Raw genomic sequence first — 23478 nt, forward strand, 5'->3', positions numbered from 1 at the left:
AGAAAGGAGTAATTAATGGTTAGGCATTAAAAATTAATTAAACGACACAAAAAATACGAGATTATTTACAAACACTTTCGGTAAAGTTGTGTCAAGTAAAATCGAAAAACGACGATTTTAACAACTAAAATTTTAATTGATTTGAATTGCTTCTCACCTGTGACCGTTATGTTTGTAAAGGGATTAGCTGGAAAAGAACAAGCAATCATTAGAGAAATTTGCATGGTAAAAAGGCAACAACATACTAACTAACGACGATTTTAACAACTAAAATTCTAATTTTTTAATTTCAACAAGGTTGCTCCTCACCTGTGACCGTAATGTTTGTAACGAGATAACCTGAAAAAGAGAAAGCAGTCATTCACAAAATAAGAATTTCTAGAAGAAACAATAGCTTTGGCAAGAAGCAAACAGCTGTGGTAAGGGTAGTTTGTCTAAGAAAAGATGACAAAAGAAACGAGTTTGTCTCGCATTTTAATAGTACCCTTTGCTAAGAGTACAGATGGAAACACTCATTGAATATACGTGTATTTAGGCAAGTATTGGTAGGTCAAAATTAAGGTTACGAGCATGAGAAATAGCGATTTATAATAAAGATATTGATAAATACCATAATTTCTGTTGTAAGCACGCCATTTCTAACAGTTTAAAAGTTATTTAATTTCAAAATAAAAAAAGTTCTCTCTCACCTGTGGACGTAACGTTTGTGAAGGAGGCAGCTAGAAAAAGATTGAGAAATCACTAAACATATTCGCAAGGCACAAAGGATAACGCATTATTTAATTACGAGATTAGTATTTCTTGAAATAATTATAACTTCAGCATAAAGTAAACAATTTTGGTAAAGGTAGTTTAACTTAGAAAACAGAAAACAATTAACGAGTTTGTCTTGTACATTTGCAGCACTTACCTAATCAAGTATTGGCATGTTAAATAAATAGAAATAACAGAAGTTCTCTTGGGCGAATACTTGTTTTAATTTTTTTATGTCGAAAGTTGAAGTAGCTCTTCTGCAACCTCAGCGAACGTGCAAGTGATCTCTGCATTAAGTCTGATAAATATGTAAGTAACTGATATCTGCATCGTAAGCAGGACCTCACATGCGCAGTTATGGATTCGAATTGTTGACAATGTTCCTCTTGATTGGCGAAGCCAAACATCGATAGATATTATTACCAATGAAAGATAAAAAAATTTGCATTTATGCGCAGTGCGTGAAAGTAACACTAAAAACTTACTCGACAATAAAGAACAAAATTATTTGCAAACCGTGTTCGAAAAAGGTATGTCAAGAAAAATAGAAAATCGACGGTTATAATCACTGAGTTAATTGATTAGAAAATAGATGGGATTTTGTCTCTCACCCGTGGCTGTGAAGTTTGTAAAGGGAACCGAAGCTGCAAAAGAGTAAGCAATGATTAGACATATTTGTATGAAACCCAATAAAATATTGAACTACGAGATTATAATTTCTTGAAATAGTAATAAAAAAAACTCCGCAGAGGCAAATTGCTTAAGGCACTTGCAGCTTAGAAAACAGAATAAAAAATTTTGTCTCACATCTTCACGCCACTCTCTTTACCGCGGGTAGATAAAGGAAAAGAATTGAATATACACGAATTGGCATTTTAGAGAGAAAGTAACGCACATGAAAAATTATGATTTATCTTAGAATATGAGAATTTCTCTTGTTGCGAAAACAAGATATATTCACCGCTTGCAGTAAAAGTATCATTGATATCATTACATAGGAGGCTACCAATTTCGTCATGGTAATAATCATGATAACTTTTCAACATTTTTTTCTAAGAACATCACCAAGATTGAACTCAATTTTTCTTTGGAAGAATAGTTTTCGCACGACACCTTGTTAAATTTATTGTTCCAGAGGTCAGAGTAGCTCTAATGTAACCTCAGTGACTATGCAAGTGAATTTCAGTCAGACATAAATGTGGGTCACTGATAACTACATTAACTCAGCCTTGGCCGGTACCAAGCCTGGATGGAGGAGGGCAAGAGGCTGAAAACTACGACATAGATATCCTTGATATAGGTGAAGCCTGATGGAGAAGAACAAGGAAAGGGAAACTAATTTTAGGCCACATCATACTCTATTTGGGCAGAGAAGATGACTGGCACACGGATGCAGTCGCCATGATCATAAGTAGGAAAGTAGAAAAACACTCATTGAATGCCAGCAAACATGACCAAGATTGCATAATGCTCGCTACAACTCAAAGTACACCAAACTGAAAGCGAGGTATAGAAAAAGAAGACTCCCTACTATGAACACTTTCGGGCAGCGACAGAAGAAGTTCCAACATATGACATGCTTTTAATTGTTTGTGACCTGAACGACAGACAAGAAGACAACACAGGCAGAGACCCGGGATCGGGGTACACGGTGTAAGAACAATGAATGACAATGGGGAAGGACTGGATGACTTTTATGAAGAGATCAAACCTAGAAGTAGCAGGCGCCCTTTTTCACCGCAAGAACAATCACACATTTACATGGCCATCACCATTTTCTTGGCCAAACTGCTTAAGACCAGAATGCAACTAGAAAGCTGATGTCAGTATCAGCAAAAGTCCAACGACGGATTTAGCAACAATGACGTGTTAGTGAAATACCAGAAGAGAAACGCCATCTTGTTAGTGGAAGGAGCACTTTGATAGCCCCCTGAATAGATGTGAACCATTGGAAATAGATGAAATCCCTGTGGCAGACGAATACTTGGAAATATTGGCCAAACCACTTACCCTAGTAGAGACACATAGAGGCACGAAGAGGAGAGATCTTAACTAAGCTAATATACATGCTTTAAAATTGTAAACAGAAAATCATATGTGCTTTTGTTTTATTATAATTAAAGTTCTCGTGATAATAACGTCTCTCACAGGCGAGCAAGCCGAGCATGCAAAAGATATTATCAACACTCAAAGAAAATATGTGCATCCATGCGAGTAATATAAAAAAACATCCTTTATACACTTGAATATGTGTAACCCATTTAGCTTGAAAAAACCCCTAGTTTTGACAATAGGTCATCTACAAACGGTACAGGGTTATGAAGTAAGTTTGTAATTTCTCATGCACAAACGGCAAAATACAATCTAGTTGTCAGGTAGCACAGGCCTTACTTGGATTCAAATCAAGTTCACGGCTCACTGTGAATGACCCAAGCTTTCCATCTTTGATTTCATCTTCGAGTGGTTTCAAAGGATCAAGAACAGATCTTTCAAACTTGAGCTCTACTTTAGCAACAACACTACCAGAGCTATACCTAGGAAAAAACTCACTGTTCAAAGTTTTTTGCACAACAGCAAATGGTTAATACTTATTGATCTTGTCCATGAACGTGACACTCTACTGAATATTAATTTTTTCAACAACTAAACATGATGGATACCTAAAAATGTTTGAATACATGTCGATCACCTCTATACTGTAACTAAATCCTGAAATAACAGCAGAGGACCATTTCCTTTTATCAAAACATTTTTTCACAAATGCCTACACTGAGCACTCCTATGAATCTTGACACTTACCTTAAATCAACAAGACCCACTGTGTACAGTTGTTTTCCAGGATTTTTTGTGTAGACAGAAGAAATCTTAAACAATTAAAAACAACAGTAATATTAAATGCTAAAAATGCTAAAACGTACAATTTAAATGTTCACACAGAGTGAGAAAGCCTTGATCTCATCTGCTCATATGAGTATATAGTTTTAGGCTCACAGCACTTCTCCAATTAGATGGGTAAAATTTACAAATTTCTAAGGCTATTGGGATCTGATCTCTGAATGTCATCACACATGAATAGAGGACAGGTCAGAACAATCAAATCACAAAACTCAAAGATTCATTCCACGTGACCCTGCTTTGGAAGTAATTAAAGTGTATAAGTATCCTATTGTGGCAGTTAAAAACAATATCTCTTCTCACCTTTTACTTAACTATCAAATGTAAGAAACCAAAAATTGAAATCCAAGTATCTAAATTTAATTTTAAGTTAGATGTACTTTGCCTTAAAAGAAGAGCATCAAGTCTACTAGTTCCCACAAGTTTGTCAGCTAATTTATTACAATTCAAAAGTCTGTTTTACTTGTAACTCAAACATCCTTGTAACTCATAGTCAAGGAAAACTCTTCACTGAATGCTGAATGAAGAGCAGAGCTATGAAAAGAAATTTTTTTCAATCATTACTACAAAGATTAATGCCACCATCTTAAATGGATAAAAGGGATGCTAATAAGTCAGCCAGTAGTCCAAGAGAGGAATTACAAGGCATTTTATACTCAAACATCAATAATTTGCAAATCACCACTCTAAGGTGAACAGATTAGATAAAAAGGAGGATTTTACTTAATAAAGGCAACAGGATACTTACTTCTGATAAAAACTTTGACTCCAATATTTTGAACTCAATTGACTCTCTGTTATTTAAGGCTGAAGTCCAAACTTCACTCAGTAATGTTATTCCAATGCTCCTATTTAAACAATCATTACCTAAAGTGTGATGAACAAAAATTAGAATGCATGAATAGATATTATTAGTTAAATGTTGTTGACCATTGCTGATATTGAACATATTGCATAGCCACCCCTGGCAATAAAGTGAAAAAAAAAACTATGGCATGTTTTTTTTGAAACAGTTGAAATTGCTGTTTTTATGAACTTCACGCTTTGACCTCATGACATATATAAAAAACAATCCGATATTCAGTTTGCCCTTTGAGATGGGTTAAACTGCAACTTAACATTGGCTTCATGCAAAGGCAAGAGTAAGGAAAAATATTGTGCCTAGTAAACTTGCCTCTCTCGGTAACATACAGCATGCAAATCAGTTTATTATTACCAATCAAAAAGAAAGTACCCTTGCGAACTGAATTCCCAGTTTTCTGGGAATTCCTAGGAATTCTCAAAAATTCCCAGTTATGCAAATGACCCTTGCAAACTGAATTCCCAGTTTGAATTCTCAAAAATTCCCATCTATGCAAATTAACTCTGATTTAAAAAGCTTGGAATTACTGGGAATTTCTGGGAAAGGAAGACTCCAGTTTTGTGAGGACTTGGAATCCCTAGGAATTCCTAGGAATTCTCAGCTTCACAAACTACCTATAATTTAAGAAGTGTGGAACTCTTGGGAATTTCTGGGAATTGAATTTGAGGCAATTTGAAACTCTGATCTGAAAATATTTATCAACAAGACTTGTTAGTAGTGAGAAGTACCAACCAAGTTTCCTTTCATAACTTAATTTCTTAAATGTCCCAATCACTGGATCTCCCAAAAAATATTACATCTTTTTATTTTTGGTGCAAAATACAAGTCCTTCTTTATATAAAAATGAAAATTGCAAGTCACACTTCAATAATAACAGCTCTAAAGTTTACTTGTTGTTCTTCTCTGTCTGTCAGCTATCAACAAAATTGTTTTATACTTCGGACAGTGCATAATTATTTGTGGACCAGAGTTCCAACGCACCTCTGTAATCGCATATAGTTACTTCTGTCTCTTGTACAAATGTTTCTCCTTTGTAAGACGCACTCTACTCTGTTGTCAATACTGCTTTAAGTTCAGTGAAAACGACTGACTGAGGAATCGAGATGGCGGTGTTGGAACATGTTGCTGAACGCTTGCTACGGTCAAGATTTGTAGATTTAGGTACTGGTACACTGGGATCATCTATGTATCTCTTATACTTCCTAATGTGGTATCCTTCTTTTATAAATATGAGGGTAAAAGACGATTTGTAGTCCCATTCAAAACTGTGATTAGCTTGTATTTCAGGTATCCATCGTCTAGAAGTAGAGAACCGGTCGGAGAAGTCAGAATAAAGTTGTGCGCTTCTCCTAACACTACAATCGGCAAGCCAACGGATTCACTTTGCTAGCCAATTACAAGTCCTAAAAGATCCACGTGATCATGCCCCTGATCGGAAACAAAGAAGACTTCATTTGGCGCTCATCTTTGAATGTACTTTTCATCGGTTGATCGTTTTTCTCAACTGTTTTGCTTAATATAGTATTTCTAAAGATAGCTTTTATTGTGGTTCAATGGGAAAACGAGAACAGCGTGAGTGTTGTAAAAGAAATGAAAGTCGTTGGCGCCGTGGAGTTAAAAGAAGGGACAACAGTTGACATAATGACTGGTACAAACGAGGGTCGAATGGCCATCTGTAAAGCTACGATTTTGAAAGTTTGTGGTGAGTAAAAATTGCGATATTCGTTACGTGATCAAAATCTTATAAAAGAATAGATGTAGCGGGTTGAATTAAGCTTACATACCGCTCGGCGCAACTGAAACTAGAATAATTCTGAGAATCGAATCGGTCACTTGCATGCTGCAGTTTCTTAAGCTTATGCTTTACAATGAAATAAACCTATCAGTAAGGTTTCAAGATTCCTTTAGTCACGTTTGGGAACATTCAAGATTCATAATAGGAACTTTTATTAAACAAACCTTATTACATAAGGAAGCCCTCCTTGTTAAAAACAAAATAATGTATTCAGCCCTTTTTTAGTAAAATCCATGAGAGAGATGTACTAACTCCAATATAAAAGTCACTCAATATAACAGAGATTTCTCAATTTGAGAATCCAATGAATGCCCTTTTCCTCAAAGCCCTGGTCTGAGCTTTAAATATATATATTTAAATATATATATTTTTTTCAAATTCAGATGTCATGGAACCCAGATACAAAATGGTCAAGCTTCTTGTAGACAACCTCATTCAAGGCCAACTCATTGTGAGCCCAGGAAAAAAATACAAACAGCAGCTAAGTTTGCAGTTTAGGATAACTTCATTCTAATTTATTGTTACAGTTACAACAAGATTTTAATCAAAAAATCAATTTTATTTGTCTGTAATTAACCCCTTCACTCCTAAGAGTGCTTGGTTTTCAAATATAATTTAAGATATTGTATTTTATGGAAAAGAATCAACAGATTTTATTCACAATTTGTGTCAAACCAAATTTAATGATTGATTAGGACTATTTTATATGAATAGCTGTAATTGAGGATTAATCCTTATGAAGTTTTCAAGAAAAGAAAAATCAAATTCCATCCTAATATTACCACACATTGATGTTAATAATGAATCAAAAATATTTTACATGTAAGCCTTAATTAAGCTTCTAAATAAATTTCATTGAATACTTGAATTTTAGCTGGGTTTTTTAATTTAAAGTATTTATTTTATATCATTAGCCTCAAATTTTTGCTTAAAATTCCCAGTAATTCTTAAATATTCCTAAAAATTCCCAAAAATTCCCAGAAATTCCTAGGAATTTTTTTGACTTACAGCTTTTCAGGGAAAGTCATTGGTTCTCTGAGTTGGAATCCCTAGGAATTCCTAGGAATTCCTAGGAATTCCAAGTCCTGTTGGCTATAAACTTGGAATTTCTGGGAATTTCTGGGAATTTCTAGGAATTTCTAGGTTTTTAGAACCAGAGTTGTTATGGTTGGGAATTCCTAGGAATTCCTAGGAATTCTCAGTCCAAATTTACCGTGAAAATTCACACCTTTATTCCTAGGAATTCCTTGGAATTCCTAGGAAAATCCTAGGAAAATCCTAGGAAAATCCTAGGAATTCCAAAAGCCATTTCGCAAGGGTAGTGTCTCAAATTGTGACCGGCTGGTTGCCAAAGCCACTGAAAATGGACTGTTGGCAACAAGACTTTCAATACCAGTTTCCACTTTTATTCATTCATTTATTTATTTTTTTGCTTTAACCATTTTATACCCTCAACGGGTGATTTTTTTATGAGTTGAAGAATGTTCTGAAGGGAACATTTTTCAGACCCCACTTGTTTGGTCACCAAATTGTTAAAATTAGCCATTTAAAAAAAGCTTATCAACTGATAATTCACACCCACATAACAAAGCTAGCTTTGATCTCTGTTAAAGTAAGTGCATAAATACTAAAAAAAAATAAAAACTGTTTCACAGGGACAGACACCCAGTTTATGCTTGGCACTAAGACAATCTAACAAAAATATAGTATTGACATCTCAACAGGAGAGAAAGTAAATACTTTTTCTCTCTATTGTGCTAATTCCATGCCACTGTGCCATTTTGCAGTTCAACATGAATCACAACACCATTGTGTCTGTTTAAAATCAAAGTATAAACAATTTACAAATGCATTGCCGTAGTCAGATAAACAGGACATACTACTTACATCTTATGCCAACAATACTGACACTAGTAGCATTATCTCCAAATCCATTACTGTACATCTATATGATCCTACATCCTCCAATTTCACGTCAAACAAATCAAGCTGGTAACCTGTCACATAAAACCTATCCACAGGAATGCCATCTTTTGTCCAAGAAATATTGGGAAGAGGGTCACCAGATGCATTACAGATCAAAGTATGGTTTTCTCTGATGGCAAGTAAAGGCTTTAGCTCTGGTGGGTCAGTGATTTCTGGAGGAACTGTGAAATAACAATTAAAGATAAATACATTGTATCTAGATTTTGCAATATCATCACAGTTATTGCATAATACAATATATTAATTAAAAATACAATTGCCCCTCAAAGGAATTATAAATGTTAAAATAATATTGTCAATTAACAGGTAATCAATGATAAAAACAACTAAGATAGCCCTAATGAATCACTATATCAGTTACTTGAGTGACACACTCTATGACTTGCAGTGTTTCTCTCTACCAAAGAGAGTGTATTGGTACCAGTAAACTCTCCTGGGAAACCTGAAGACTGGGGGTGATCCTATAATATTGATTACCACCCTCTCCCCCATATACCAATTGATTTTCCTGCCATGTCCTTGTCATGAAAGAATAAAAGTTCAGAGGCTCTTAATAACCACCATCCTGAATTCAGTTTGCCATTGATTTAATTGTTCTCTTGCTATTGATTTTGCAGAGCAAAAGATAAACTCATTCTAGATAAAAACTCTGGGGAAGCAATATCATAAAAATTGTGGAAGTGAGGGCCAAATCAGAGCCTTTCAAACAGGTAGTAATTTGACTGTTTGATTTAATCAAAGGTCACCAAATCAATAGCTCTCAAACGATTCCAGCTAAGTTCAAAGTTTCTTAGTAGTGATGTAAAAGAAGGAAAAAAGGAAAAGTTTGCTTTGGTGAACATATAATCTCAGTGGAGACCTATCATAGAACTATGTTTATATTAAAAAAAGTCAGCCTCTGTAAAATTTTTCTGTTCTCACATGTCTGAAGTGTTACTGACGACATCAATCTATGCACATTTTTACCACTATCTTGTCTTAAATGAGCCAAATTCAATATTGCAATGGTATCAATCAAGTCACTTGTTTATTGCTCGGTTATCAAAATGCTATGAGATGTTTTGTAATTGGACACCTTAGTCAAATCTCATAAATTCTACAATGTTGACACATAAGATTGGTGGTGATTACACTTGTATCACCAACTCAAGTTGACAGTTATCAACAGTGGACCATTCCAGGTAGATTTTGACACATCCTTTTACTAAATAATATACTCATGAAAGGTATGTTCAAGACTAGAAACTAGCTAGGTAACTATACTATCACAAGGAAAACAAAATCTAACAGGTGTATACACATGTACTGTAAATGCATTGCACGACTCTTGTTACTGCTACATATGTTTCCACTCTTGAATTGTGAAATGAAATGCTCTAATATTTAAATACAGGGCATCAATTGCGACTAATACAGGTGCCAATGCCACTAAAGTTTCACTTTGGCGACGAAATTCTGAAAATTAGCTGCCACATTGGGGAGTAGAATGCTTCATCATAATCTTACCTAGAGATATAGTGAATTAAAAAGATTTGTACAGATAAATCCACAGCAAATTTCCTTGCTAAGTTTGTTACCAAAACGCAGCACATTCATCTCAATCGATAAGTTAGCCCACATGTGGCTTTGGCTGTTCTCTCAAGACATAAAATGTTTAAAAGAGGTCATTTTCTCAACAACATCTTTGACATCTTCCTGGACGTAGCTCGTTTTACCTTTAAAGCACTCAGAACACTATTTCTTAACAGCAACAGAATCCAGTCAGGTCCCTCTCTTGTAAAGGAATATAACTTTTATGTACAGATCTTTTGCAAGTGCCTGTATGTTTTATTGAATATTGTAAAAAAAAAAAAAGCTGTCCTTCCTAAAATGCCCCTATGTTTGTCTTCTGTCAATTTCCATATAATGCATGTGAGAATTTTTTTTTCACTTTTTGCTCTAGAAGGGCAGATAACAACCTCCTGGTTAAGCTTTAGTCAAAAGGGAGAGAGAGAGAGCCCTGAAAAATGACAAGAATGGCCAGAGCATAAATTATCTCCATATTGAATCTTGATTACCTCAAAAACGAGACCAAAATAATTTATGAATAGAGGGGTAAGTTTCTAGAGTAACTGTGTTGCTGCATCAGCAACAACAACAACAAGCTTCATTACCAAATTGAGAAGTTAAACTTAATTTACACATATAATATATTTATACAAAAAAGGTAACATTTACTCAGAATAACTGAAAAGCTTATCTAGCCGAGTAAAAGGTGATGCATTGGTCGACTATCGGTCTATATATCGGTCGACTATCGGTCGACTGTCGGTCGACTATCGGTCGACTGTCGACCGATAGTCGGTCGATTGCCGACCGATAGTCGACCGATAGTCGACCGATATATCGGTCGATTGTCAGCCTATATGTCGACCGAGGCCACCTATAGTACACATGATCCAAGAAGTCTTTATCTGCGTGAATTGCTGCACTACGAACATTTTTTACGCACCTGAGTGATATTGATAACACAGAACACATTTACATATAACCCAAGCGAAAGCTGAATTATTAATCTTTGTGAAAGAAACAAGTTAAAGCAGCAGAAAACTAAAAGGTAACTTAACGACCAATTCATAAGAATTCCAGCATTGCTTGGACTAAATAAAAGGATGGCTCTATTGATCGCTGCTAAAATGCAACAAGAAACTCGAGGCACTAAAAGTGCAACTGTGCTTAATCGAAAGACGTACGGTGTAGTGATAATTTGAGTTTCTGTGTGCATTATGACATTTCTCTACCGGAAATTTAAACCTTGTAGTTTCCAATAAAAAACCTCGCATTTTACGCAAACTGAGATATGGCTGTTGATAGAAGACAAAGTGTATCAAAGCAACTCATGAAACAGCTTCACTTACCGACCACATTAATAGAAACTGCGTGTGTATCTACAACTATGGCACTAGAATCCAGCAAAATGATAGAGTAGGTGTATTCCTCATTTCTCTCCACATTCTTCAGTGTTAGTGTTGCTTCAAGCGAGGCATCGAATTTACTTGTGTTTCTCGGGTCGAACGCATTCCCATCCTTGCTTGATGATATTTGTTCAATTGTTTCACCAGGTTTCTGTCTGAAAAACTGAACGAAATACTGTCTAGGTGCATCAGAATACCGCCACTCAAGTCTGACTCGGTGGCTGTTTACTCCAAGCACCACAGTAGTAGGATTGGAAGGTTTCTGGCTGATTCTGAATGCGGACTCTGAAGAAGGAAAACAGAAAACATTATATTAAACATCAACACATCAGACGTAACTTCAATAACTTCTAATTTCATGTGCATGAATATTTAAAGATGTTTTTAGACGTGTGGTATTATTTTAATAGTTTTATCTCTAATTGCGAACAAAACTAGAATCTCTATAATCGTAACTCGATGAACATTACCTGACTTCTGAATTCCGGAACAGAATAAAAGTGTGACTAGAACCATTCGAAAAACACAAGTAAGAGAAAGATCCATCATCCTTTCACGAGCCCAAATTGGTTGAGATAATTTTTTCCGCATTTTATCGAAGAAACATTCATGGAGTGTCTGATGTGACTTGACTCCCAGGATCCTTTTCTTTCTTTCCCAATGAAAATACCGCGGTTACGGTTGGTAACATGTCTCTAAAAATATGGGAGACTCGATTGAAGGGGCTCGTGAGTAAAATATTTTTGTCAATACTAACACGAAGGGTAAAACGAAATTAACCAACAAAAATGATTTTTTTTTACGCTTGATCGGCATATTTAATCACGCTTTTTGTAACATTATTTTCGTTGTATAATTTCCTCGCTGACACGGTCTGAACCTAAAGATTAAAGATTTTTCGAAGGAGGCTGTACACCAAATCCTTTATCGTTATTTTCTTTCGAGTGTGTGTGTTTTTTTATGTGACTTTCGAAACACCTGAAGTGTATTTGTAGTTCGGTATTTTCTAGACCTTGTTACAAATTCCTCTGCACCTTTCATTTTAGTTCTTACGGTGGTGATTCGATACAAGAGATTCTAAACTCTTGTTCGTGATTTACTTTGGTTCGATTCAGTAAACAACAGTTCTGGTAACGTCTTTGAAGCCACCTTATCGCTTCGTAACCTTTTAATAAAAGGCGTCTCCAACCCTTAACTTCGTTGTTCATACCCTATTATTTCTCAAGCTTGAAACTTTATGGTCGTCTGTTAGGGCGTTTAACGGGGAAACAGTTGGATTAACGACTTACAAATCGTGCTTGAAGAAGTGCAGGCTACGTCCGTTATCCTCTACAACAGATCGATACAAAACCTGTAAAAGCAACGATTTTCCGTATCCAGTTGACGATACTGCCACTTAATCGTTCTTTACATATAAAGCCTCTTAACAAATTATTTGTTTAACCTTTTAAATCAATGCCTTTATTATGTCTCTCAGTTAGTAAGTGCGCTAGGATTAGTCCGTATTTCACTGTACGGCCCACTAAATTCAAAAGTTTGTTTTGATCATCAAAATGTCTCTTGAAGTAAAGTTTGAAAAACTTCTTAAGGAAAAGTGCGCAGACGAAGAAAACGAACAGAAACTCAGAAGCAAATATGTCAGTCTTTCGAGTTGGTTCCTTAGAGATTTTGGAGGAAGACAGGCGACGAAAGGGAGAAAGACGAGCACGACGAAGACTGCACTCGATTCGAGAACCAGATGATTTCATCGCTGCCGAAGGTCGTCAGACATTACGAAGAACACGAAATACGAGTGGAAAAAGTTTGAAGGGTTTTACGAATAGTAGGTCGATGGAAATTTTAATGTGATGAACATACCTGCTGCTGCTTTCAACAAACTCCTTGGCAAGTTCTTTAAAGATGTCCGCAAGCAAAATGGCGGCGAGTACGAGCCAGAAAGTGTTTCAAGCTTTCAAAAAAGTATACTCGAGTTATCTTCGTCTAGCTCATTCTTCTCCGTTTTCCGCTTCTCTTCCACAGGAAGCTCCACTAAGTAGGTTCAGCTCCGAAGCTATGCCACATCCTTCTGTCTTCGCGCGCGTTAACAAACATCCGCTCAATTTCCAACTGTCTCTTCAACAGCTTCCATGAAAACGCCGCAAAACACCAAAAATTAGGTACTAATTGTTGAAGTAAAAATTTGTAATTGTGGTGAGATAAAAATCATTTCTGGTCGAAGAGCTGAAGTCGTCAGACTAACATTTCCTCTTTCCTGGTTCCCTCTCATCCGTGAGGAGTCACATCATCATCATTATGGAGATTGTCTTCCCTCACGTCGAATTTGGTGCCCGAGACTCAATATTCCTCAAAAGTGTAATTAAATTTATCGAGCAAAATATTTCTCACTTTTATCATTTAAATTAGACCGGCTGGGCCACATAGCAACCACTGACAGTAAAAATAAAAATCACATAATACAATAAGTGTAATATAGAATAAAACATTAACTATACAAATTGACATGCTCTTATTCAAAACAGAAGTGTGCTGGAACGGGAGCTCTTTTAAAAGCGCATTGAATCCCCGATCCATCTTCTTCTGATTGATATGGTCCGTCCTTGTGTTGCCCTGTGACCCCAAATTTCGCCTTAAAATACACGGAGAGACACTTTGACATTGCACTTTTCTGGCCGCTGAGTCTCGATGAATAATTGGAACGGAAACCACAAGATTACTAACTTATCTAAGGTTCACTTCTGCCTTGGCTTAGAAGTTTTTTAACAGATCGGTACCAGCAAGTTGCTCTGCATAGAGATTATTCATCTTGGACTTCTGTTTAGTCTGGCGTACCTCAGCGAACTGGGTTGGGTCCCATTTTATTTCTTGTTTACATTAATGACATTCCAAGAAATATTAAATCACAAACCAAACTCTTTGCAGATGACATAAAAGTGTAATGAGTGCTGAAATGAAGAGGGACTTTACCCGATTGCAGTCCTAGAGCAATGATTGGCAACTGCGGTTTAAAGCCGACAAATGCGAGGTAATGCGCATTTCGGAAAAGAATGATAATTCGGAGCCTGAATTACGTCCTGTATGGGAACCAGATGAAAGCTGTATCTAACGTTAAGGATCTTGGAATTCACATCACATCAAATCTATTATGGAGCCTGTAAACCAACAAATGTGCAAACAAGGCAAACAGTGTGCTCAGATTTATAAGTCTAACAGTGGGCCCCAGGAACCCTGAATTGTTCTCGAAACTGTACAAGGGTTTAGTACGTCCAATACTCGAGTATTGCTATCTAGTGTGGCCTCCACACCTCAAAAAGGATTCGGCTATTTTAGAGAAAGAACAACGTAGAGCATGTAGATTTACCCTCAGAAACATTGGCTGAGATACGTCGTGTGAAGAGCGCTTTAAGTTCCTTAAATGGCCACTCCACATCAGAGAAGATTATTTTCTTCGCTTACCGAGTGCTACAAGACGGTTCACAGTCTAAAAAGGCTACATCCATTTGACTATTTTACGCTTGCACATGATTTTCAACCGTTTAGAGCCAATCATCGCCATAAACTTAAACCATTGCCCACGAATCTAAATAGTTTTAAGTATTCTCTCTTTATAAATATAGTCAATTAATGGAATAATTTCCATAAAGATGTTGTGAAAACAGAGTTTTGCCTTCACAAATAAACGGACGGACGGGGACAACTCTTAAAAACTCTTTCTGGGTAAAGGCTTTCCTTGGGGGCACTCGCTGGCTGCGGGAAGGAATCGGAATCTATTACGGCTGCTGACTATCCTTGAGAGAATGACAAACAACAACAGGGTTGGCTCCAACGTAGATTTATTCTGCAAGCTCTACTACAATTTTGACCAGAGCGGACCTGGCGAGGGCTGGTTCAACCCCCGTTCTTCTCTTCTCTTTTCTTCTCCTCCTCTTCCTACTTTCTTTTTAAGCTTTACAAAACAGTCCTATTTAAACCTAACGTACATGGATAACGTAATGCCATGAATAATCTAAAGAATCATGTAATCTACTACACTATTGGCTAAGCAGGAATTTCGCCTTCTACAACATTGATTACTTTTAAAGAGTTCCGGTGGATAACAGTTACACAAAAGGACATGACAGGTGGCTGTTACAGTTTAACACTAATAATAACTGTTTACGGGTGGCTGAAGGAGAACTGGTAGCGTTTACGCTTTGCTGAACTAATCTTTCTACGTTGAATATTGTATTTTTTTAAGCGCAAGCATGAAAGAACTCGATAACTAAAAATCCTATCGTTACAATGTTACGGAGGCACAAACTCTGAACATTTTCAAGAACAGACTCAGATGCCATATTACTAATGTTTCAGGGAATTTGGAACTATTTCATTAGGAATTTTATTCTGAAGTAAATTTGTATTTTTGGTTATTTTACGAGACAAACTTGAAAGGTATAACTTATTTTGTCTCCTTTTCACCTTTCGTTTGAATTTGTGTTGTGAATAAACAGTTATGTTATTTAGAGTTCTGACAGGAGATCCTTTCTGTTTGATTGGGGAGCATTTTATTTACAAAATGACGTAAAAGTATTCTATGAAAAAATAAAACCAAAAAGAAACTGTCGAATCTATTCTCTTTTTCAATTCCTTCAATTGCAGCTATACAGTGAAAAACTAATGAATCATTCCACTTTTAAACCTATTCTTGATTCTAACACCAGCATGGGATACTTCTTTGGCTGTGGCAACTTGAGTGGCAACGTCAAAAAGCATATTAGAAGGTAGGAGTCGTTAAAATGGCCGTGCCTTAACATGCACCACGAACAAGCAAGACGAACACCTCAGATTTATTTTTACCGACACAATTTGGCAATTTCTTGAAACAAAAATCAACTGTCCATATCCCTGTGCTAAATTATTAATTGCAACAGTTGTCTGTCCTTCCTTTGATATTCAAAGCTATTTCCTTTGCAACCTGGGGGAAAGCACCCTTTCTACCATTTTCATGATGTGAACTTTTCCCCGCATTTCCCTATTTTATGAGGAAACTAGAGTTTGCTCTTGAAGTGTGTTTCGTAGTCTTTATCTATCTCACTTTGTTTGGAAAGGGTGCATAATTACAGCTAAGGACTGTAGTCTACTTTATGGCCCTATAAATAACAATTTACAAACCACACAACTATGAAAATAATAAAATTTCAATTGATTAAATAACTAAATATTCTATAAATTCCCAAGCTGTAAGGCGCGGACTTCCCTTAAATTTATTCACGGTAGAAAAGTAGACTAAATCATAAACATTGTTCCACCGTTTAACAATGTTACAAAATATAACATTCGCTTCATATTATTAGTATATACAAGCAGAAGGCGACAGGATTACTCAGACAGCAAAGTAATAACAGTATTAACGGTAATAACGGTTTTCTTTAAAGATGCCATCTAGTAGACCTACATTACAGCTTCCCCAAACAAAACCACACAACTCAAGAATAGGTTTAATAGTGGCATTAAATTGAACAAAACGATACTTGAATAGCAAGAAATTTTAAACTTTGCTGCGTGCATTTTGACTGACACCAGAAAGTACGATCATATTTCTCCGATAGTGCATGAACTGGGCTCGCTAACTGTACAGTAACAGTTGCGCTTGCGCGACACTACCATGATTTACAAATTATTGATAAATACTACACTTTTAACGCCACAAAATGAATGCACATTTATACTATTAGCCAGATAGAAGTATATTTAGATGTAAAGGTGAGTAGATGTGTAGATGTGATTCGACTGAAAATTAATAATTAATATAAATATCTAAGTACAACTTGTACTCATACTGAGTATAACAACAACAAGAATAACAACAAAGCTACATGAAAGAGAAACGAAAGACCTTTAACCTTTGGTTTTTTTGCAATAAAAAGCTTGCTTAACTCAACTCAACAGATATCGAGTTGAACATGCAGGGAGAAATTCCATATCTACGCGTGCCTATTTATTATTCTTACGTGCAAGAGAGCTCTCCATTACATCTGACATAAATTATCTAACTAAAACGGGACATTAAACGGGACATTAAACGGGACATTAAATGTGCAGTTGTGGATACGAATTTATCATCTCCCGTGGATAATGTCTCTCACGAGTGAGTAAAGCGAACATGTGTTAGATCTTATCAACATTCGAGGTAAAATTCGCATTTCCTAGCAGTGTGTAATATCCTTTATTTACTCGAATATGTTTAACCCATTTGGTTTACCGGTGGTTGAAGAGAATTCAATTTCAGGCCTAACTATAAATAACCCAAGCTTTCCATCTTTGATTTCATCTTTCAGTGGTTTGAAAGGGTCATTGACAGGTTTTCCGAACTTCAGCTCTACTATGGCAACAACACTGCCAGCTCTATTTAAAGAACTCGCTGATAAAAGCTGTTTGTATAATATCAAACGGTTGGCACATTTTCATCTTTTCCATGAACATCATTCTATTGAAGATCGATGTATCAAAATTAACCATGATATATATATATATATATATATATATATATATATATATATATATATATATATATATATACGGTATATCTCAAAATACTTGTAAACACGTCGATAAACTGTAAACCGTTAAAGTTTACTACATCGATCCTGTAATGGGATTACAAGATGCAAAGCGACTGCTCCAAGACAAGTAAAATATGTAAACACTGAGTGTTCTTAGTTTGACATTTACCTAAATTCAACAAGACTCACTGTGTACAGCTGTTTTCCAAGATTTTGGGTGTAAACTGAAGAAATCTTAAATACAAGAGCAAGAGTTATCTTTAACTCTAAAAACGCTAAAATTCAGAATTCAAATGTTCACGCAAAGCAAAAAACCATGCTCTAATCCAATCGTCTGAGACAATAATTTTTTACTCGCAGCCCTAAACCTTACAGAACACTTCTCTCACTTGATGAGTTAAATTTACACATTTATAATGTGTAACCAATCCACTTCCCCAAGCCATCGTTGTAACTTGTCCATTGCTATTAAGATATGATCTCTAAACCTATTTGGGAGTATCCTAAATAAAAAACATCGTTTCTGCATTTTTGGTTTACTACCTAATGTAAGAAATCCAAAAAAATCGAACTTTTTAAACTTAAAAGTTCGTTTACCTCGAAAAAAAAGTATGGAGTACACAAGCTTCCATAGGTTTGCCAGGTTCATTATGACATCTTAAAAATACGCAAATTCTTTTTACAGGGAATTTTACGCTCAAACATCAGAGAATGGTGAACATATTAAATAAAAAGGTTTCTTGCCCTAAAGTGGTCACCCAATGTACTTGCGAAATGCTGCAGAATACTTACATTTGATGACAATTTTGCCTGCAATATTTTGAACTCAACTGACTCTTTGTTATTTAAGGCTGACTTCCAGGTTTCACTCTGTAATGTTAATTTAACGATCCTAATTTTACAATCATTACCTACAGTGCGACAAAATAAAAAAATTATAAATTAGCACACATTCCACCTTTTTGTCAGTAAACACTCAATAATGACCATTGCTGATATCAAGCTAAGAACAGAGACGTCTTTACATAAATAGCAATTCCATGATCTTTTACTGTTCCGTTGAATATTCAACTTCTTGGAAAACTTGAAAAATACTTTCTTCCAAGAGCGTGATCCCTTTACGGATACACTCAGTTGCCCCAACGACATGGTTATCTTCACGCACTTTTACAAATAGTATGTTTCACGAGTTGGAGAACGTTTTAAGAAAAAAAATGTCTTTACAATCTTTGTGTTTCTGTATTTTCTTCTCAGGCAAAAGGTTTTGAATCAGACTCGTTTGGCAACCAAACTGTTCCAACCAGCCATTGAAACAAAGCGCTTGAACCTTATGAAGGTCAGTGCACCGCCGACAAAAACGCATTCACAAAGACATCCACCCACAGGTACCGGTATCTGTATCAAACTCACGTGTTACAAATGTAAACAAAGTCTGAACTATAATGAGATCAGATTACGGGAACTGAAAGGGAAAACTACTTTTCTATAATGTGCTGGAAAAATTGAACCATGAATCAAAATGCAATTGTGCCTGTCCCAATTTAAAGCATGATCAATTTGCAAAGGCATTGATGTAATCAGAGAAACAGCCTTGATAATACAGGAAAGACTGCTTATATCTTATGCCAACTATGCTGACACTTGTGGCATCATCTCCATATCCATTACTAGCTGTACATCTGTATGATCCTACATCCTCCCTCTTCACGTTCATCAAATGAAAGTGATATCCTATCACATTAAATTTGTCCACGGGAATACCATCTTTCGTCCAAGTTATATTTGGTAGAGGCTCATCGGACGCATTACAAGTCAGAGTGTGGTTTTGTCCAAGGGTAAGCAGAGTCTTTGGTTGTGGCGGTTCAGTAATTTCTGGAGGCACTGGGAAATAACGATTTGAGATAAAGTCAATGTGTATGATTGTGCGATTTTATCACAATTATCGCATTGTAATTAAATTACAACTCTAATAAATTCCTCTCCAAAGGTAATGTTGAGAGAAAGTTGTGAAATAGTGGGGAGACAAAGATCAGCCATATAATAACAATTGATGAAAATATAATAATGGTAACATTTCTAGTAATCACTAATAATACATACATACTTGTCTTAGGTTGCTCAGTGAGAGACGCATGCGTCTTTGTGGATAGTGCGCTGGACTCAGTATCAAGGGGTCCACGCTTAAGCTCTAAAGTATTGTGCACTTAAGCGAAGAGTGTAGATCGGTGCCATCAAACTTTTATGACATAATACTGGGGGCAGCATTCATAGTGGGCCTATTTTGATGCACGTTGGGGTCCTATTACTTTTCGTGCAACTTCATTATTAAATGAGAGATCTTAAAAGTATGGTAAACGCCACTCTAAATCTGTCATTGTCGAATCGTGTTCTCTTAACACTGAGTTTATGAACCTTTGGCTGTTAGATTTGGATATTCAGAAGTCTGCGGGGCAAAACAGTTGGTAAGGTCGAAAATACAAGATAAAAAAAGATCTGGAGACTGAAGGCACTTTATCAGCTTGTTTCCTGATCAATTTTTTCGGAGAAGTTCTGACCTTACCGAGTCTAGCCGAATCGTTCAGGTTTGAAGACATTCATGATAAGTTATCTGATGTAGATGATGATACTGATGCAAAACAGAGAGATTTCATTGGAGTTACCATGAGAAACTAAAACGGAAAGTAAACCTGGATCTTTCTTTCATATTGTTGAAAGGAAAACCAGGTTTGAGGCTTTCCAAAGTGTTTTATTCCACACAGTCGTTCAAAGATTTCCGCAGCAACAGCTTTCGAATGAGTCGAAGCTTTCGATTAAGTTGAAAAAGAAGGAAGGAAGGTAGCAACTGGCAACTGAGACCTCGGCAAAAGTTGAATAAGGAAGAAAACTTGATAAGAGCTAAAGAAAAATTACTGCAAGCTGGGACTGAAGCACGTTGTCGGCCAGTGTATTGAATGCCAGAGGGACCAATTTGAACAATCGGCCAGAAAAGCGGGTTTAGTGCTAAGAACGGCGGTTCCTTTAACGTATAGAAGACTCGAGCAAGGAGACCTAGATGTATGTAAGCAGCTGAATTTTCGGCTTGCACCACAAGAAGAACAACAGCTGGGAAATGTAACTAAACCGAGACAGTCATGCTTCATCTTTGACTGTAAAAGTTGGAAATTTAGGTCGGACGACATGCAGTCTGGAATTCCTGCTGAGGACCTGCAGCCAGCCAACCAGCCAATTGCATATATTCTCCGAAGGAATCGATTTGTTTATTAGACAACCCTCTACTATAGCCACTAATTTGAAGAAGACATACTCAAGTCTATACCACCTGCTGACATTATTAAAAGTCTTGAGAGAACATTTTATACGCATAGTCTCCCACGGTCGCTAATAACAGATAATGGGCCACAATTCACGTCCGAGGAATTTGAAAATATTTAAAAATTAAGCTGCTTACAGCAATGAACCTCCACAACTTTGAGGCCCCAAGTCAATGAGGAAGTTGAACGCCAAAACAGAAGCTAACTAAAAATGTTAAACATTGTGCACGCAGAAAAGGAGAACGTAAGTGTCAAACAATCATTCAAACAGTTTAACAAACAGTTTAACCTGGAGCTATTCTTGTATGATCTGAGCTTGCATCCCTTTTCAGTATCTTATATATTTGAAGATCCTGATGAGGTCTACTGTAGAGAAAGCTCATGCAACCAAGTTCTCGACGAACATGTCTCCATCAGTAAATACAAAAAGCGCAATACACCTGGGTCGAAGTTGATAAAAACAGAAATTCAGAAAGCCATGCGAAAGATGGCACGCGGGAAATAAGGCGAAAAGAATCGAAGAGAAATACAAGGCAATAGCTTTAGGAAAGACAATAGAGGACGGGGCAGAAGAACACATTGATCACTTTGGGCGTAAAAGCCGATAACAAGATAAAGGTTGGGAGCCATATCGCTCAAATATGCCGCATAGTTGGTTAACAGACTACCGAAGTAAATGGGATGAAGATGTTTTCTTTTCACGCTCGTAAGAGACTTTATGAAGCATTTATTATGCCACACTTCAATTACTTCTCAGAGTCTTGGCACTTTTGCAGTGAGTGAGTAACAGAAAGAACTTGAAAAAACTAACTTGAGAAACTAAACAAGTAATCTCTATCTCTCGGTTTGCTTGGCGTGGTCACAGCTCTTCATACCAGACCTTGTTAGGCGAAGGCGGAGAAAAAAACTCCGCAAGTCAAAGACTATTCAAGTACCCTTTGCAAAACAGTTAATTGGATTAGTAATGAAGATTAGAACGAAGTCCCTGGAAGTCTGTTAGGTTTGAATGACTGGAGAAAATCGAGCTACAATCTCAGAGGTATAAATATTCTTACTTTACCGAAAGTAAATGGCACCACATATGAACAACGCTCCTGACGTTATAAGGCAGCGCAATTATGGAACACGTTACCACTCAATCTGCGAGCAGTCACTAGCTACAAGTATTTTGAAACCATAATTAGTCAAATCGACCTCTCCTGCATGTACGTATTTAATTTGTGAGCTTGCTTGTAAACTAGCTATTTAGCTAAGAGTGAACTCACGTTAATAACCTGTATGTATGTATGTCTGTCAAGATGAAGATATTCCAAAAAGCATACAGGACTGATTGTCATTAATACAGACCTCGACCAAATTCGTTGAAAAAGTAAAATTACCTTAAACCGAAACACTTTGAGCAGTAAGGAATAAACAGCCACAAATCATCTCAAATGCATGCTGCATGTGACATGATCAGTCATACATCTCCGATTTCAGTGAAGTTGAGTCGTCTAATTCAGAGCTCAAGATTGAGAGCAATGGGCTGAATAACTGGACGGACTCTGACTTAGTACTGAAGAGTATAAAGAATGATTAAAAGGCTTTCACGTCTCTGAATCAAACTGCCTCACTATCATCCGCAATGGAAGGTCCGTTTCAGAATGGAGTTATGTTAATGGAGGTAAAAATCCAGGGGATGATGCATCAAACGGAATAAAGCTAAGCAAGACAAACAGGATTCAATAGATTTCCATAAACAAAAGGCATTCCAACTGTTTAAGACAAGGGTTACAGACCTCCAATTACCAGTTCTATAGCTAACATTTCGAGCGAACATCTTTTCACAGGAGCGAATAACTTTTGATTATCGGTTTCTAGGCCACTCTTTTTGGTGCATGTCAATTACGAAGGGGAACAATGCCAACTTGGCACATGAGTAACAAACGTTTGCAAACACGCCAAGTGCCATAATTGAAAAATTGAAAAACTGGCATTACCGTTTAAAATTTATACTTATTAAGGATGTCAGGGCGACTATGATCATACTGTGGTCCATCGCGGTTAGCTCATCATGTTCCTGTGAATTCGACTGGTGTTGAATTCCACCTGCCAAACTATTTCAGATTGTGTATGCGTTGACATTTTTGACAGTTTTAGTTTTTTTCAACATATCAGATTATTTGAACCATTCTAAAAAACTTTTAATTGGATCATTTTAGCGTGTTCTATGAGAGTATAAAATATGCTGACAACACTTTTGTTCGCTTCAAAAATTATGTTTTGAAAACAGAAAAAAAAAGTGAGGGAATTTGACGGATTATTTATTGTGAAACAAAGAAAGAATCCCTCAAAGGATAGGGAGAAACATTCGATTACGTATGGTGTTTCCCCATACTCTTAT

General features: G+C 36.4%; 1 protein-coding gene and 1 long non-coding RNA gene across 20 annotated transcripts in view; one reads left to right on the top strand and one right to left on the bottom strand.

Moving 5' to 3' along the window:
• Positions 1 to 11865, bottom strand: part of LOC149044025 (uncharacterized) — a 55865-nt gene extending 44000 nt beyond the window's left edge. For 7 of the 17 annotated variants that reach the window (XR_016187503.1, XR_016187501.1, XM_089209114.1 and 4 more), the window contains exons 1-10: positions 11716 to 11865; positions 11189 to 11530; positions 8193 to 8452; positions 4397 to 4515; positions 3553 to 3617; positions 3145 to 3287; positions 1365 to 1397; positions 690 to 719; positions 310 to 339; positions 158 to 187 (exon numbers count right to left, since the gene is read on the bottom strand). Coding sequence is in view for 13 of the 17 variants with exons in the window: in XM_089209114.1 (XP_089065240.1) it covers positions 158 to 187; positions 310 to 339; positions 690 to 719; positions 1365 to 1397; positions 3145 to 3287; positions 3553 to 3617; positions 4397 to 4515; positions 8193 to 8250 (508 nt within the window). In the remaining 4 variants the exon portion in view is untranslated. Of the gene's footprint in view, positions 1 to 157; positions 188 to 309; positions 340 to 689; positions 720 to 1364; positions 1398 to 3144; positions 3288 to 3552; positions 3618 to 4396; positions 4516 to 8192; positions 8453 to 11188; positions 11531 to 11715 lie in introns of those variants that run through there. The other 10 variants (XR_016187504.1, XR_016187502.1, XM_089209115.1 and 7 more) reach the window with 3 other exon arrangements.
• Positions 5785 to 11529, top strand: LOC149044031 (uncharacterized). 3 transcript variants are annotated; one of them, XR_016187522.1, is made up of 4 exons: positions 5957 to 6212; positions 8327 to 8428; positions 8909 to 9001; positions 11393 to 11529. It is a non-coding gene; the product is annotated as an uncharacterized LOC149044031 (long non-coding RNA). The 3 variants fall into 3 exon arrangements; XR_016187521.1 differs by lacking the exons at positions 8327 to 8428; positions 8909 to 9001; positions 11393 to 11529 and adding an exon at positions 6689 to 7215 and having other exon boundaries at positions 5785 to 6212; XR_016187520.1 differs by lacking the exons at positions 8909 to 9001; positions 11393 to 11529 and having other exon boundaries at positions 8327 to 8591.
• Positions 11866 to 23478: the final 11613 nt, after the last annotated feature.

This window comes from Pocillopora damicornis, chromosome 6 (assembly GCF_964200805.1).
Source record: "Pocillopora damicornis chromosome 6, jaPocDami1.2, whole genome shotgun sequence".
NCBI classification, from domain to species: Eukaryota; Metazoa; Cnidaria; class Anthozoa; order Scleractinia; family Pocilloporidae; genus Pocillopora; species Pocillopora damicornis.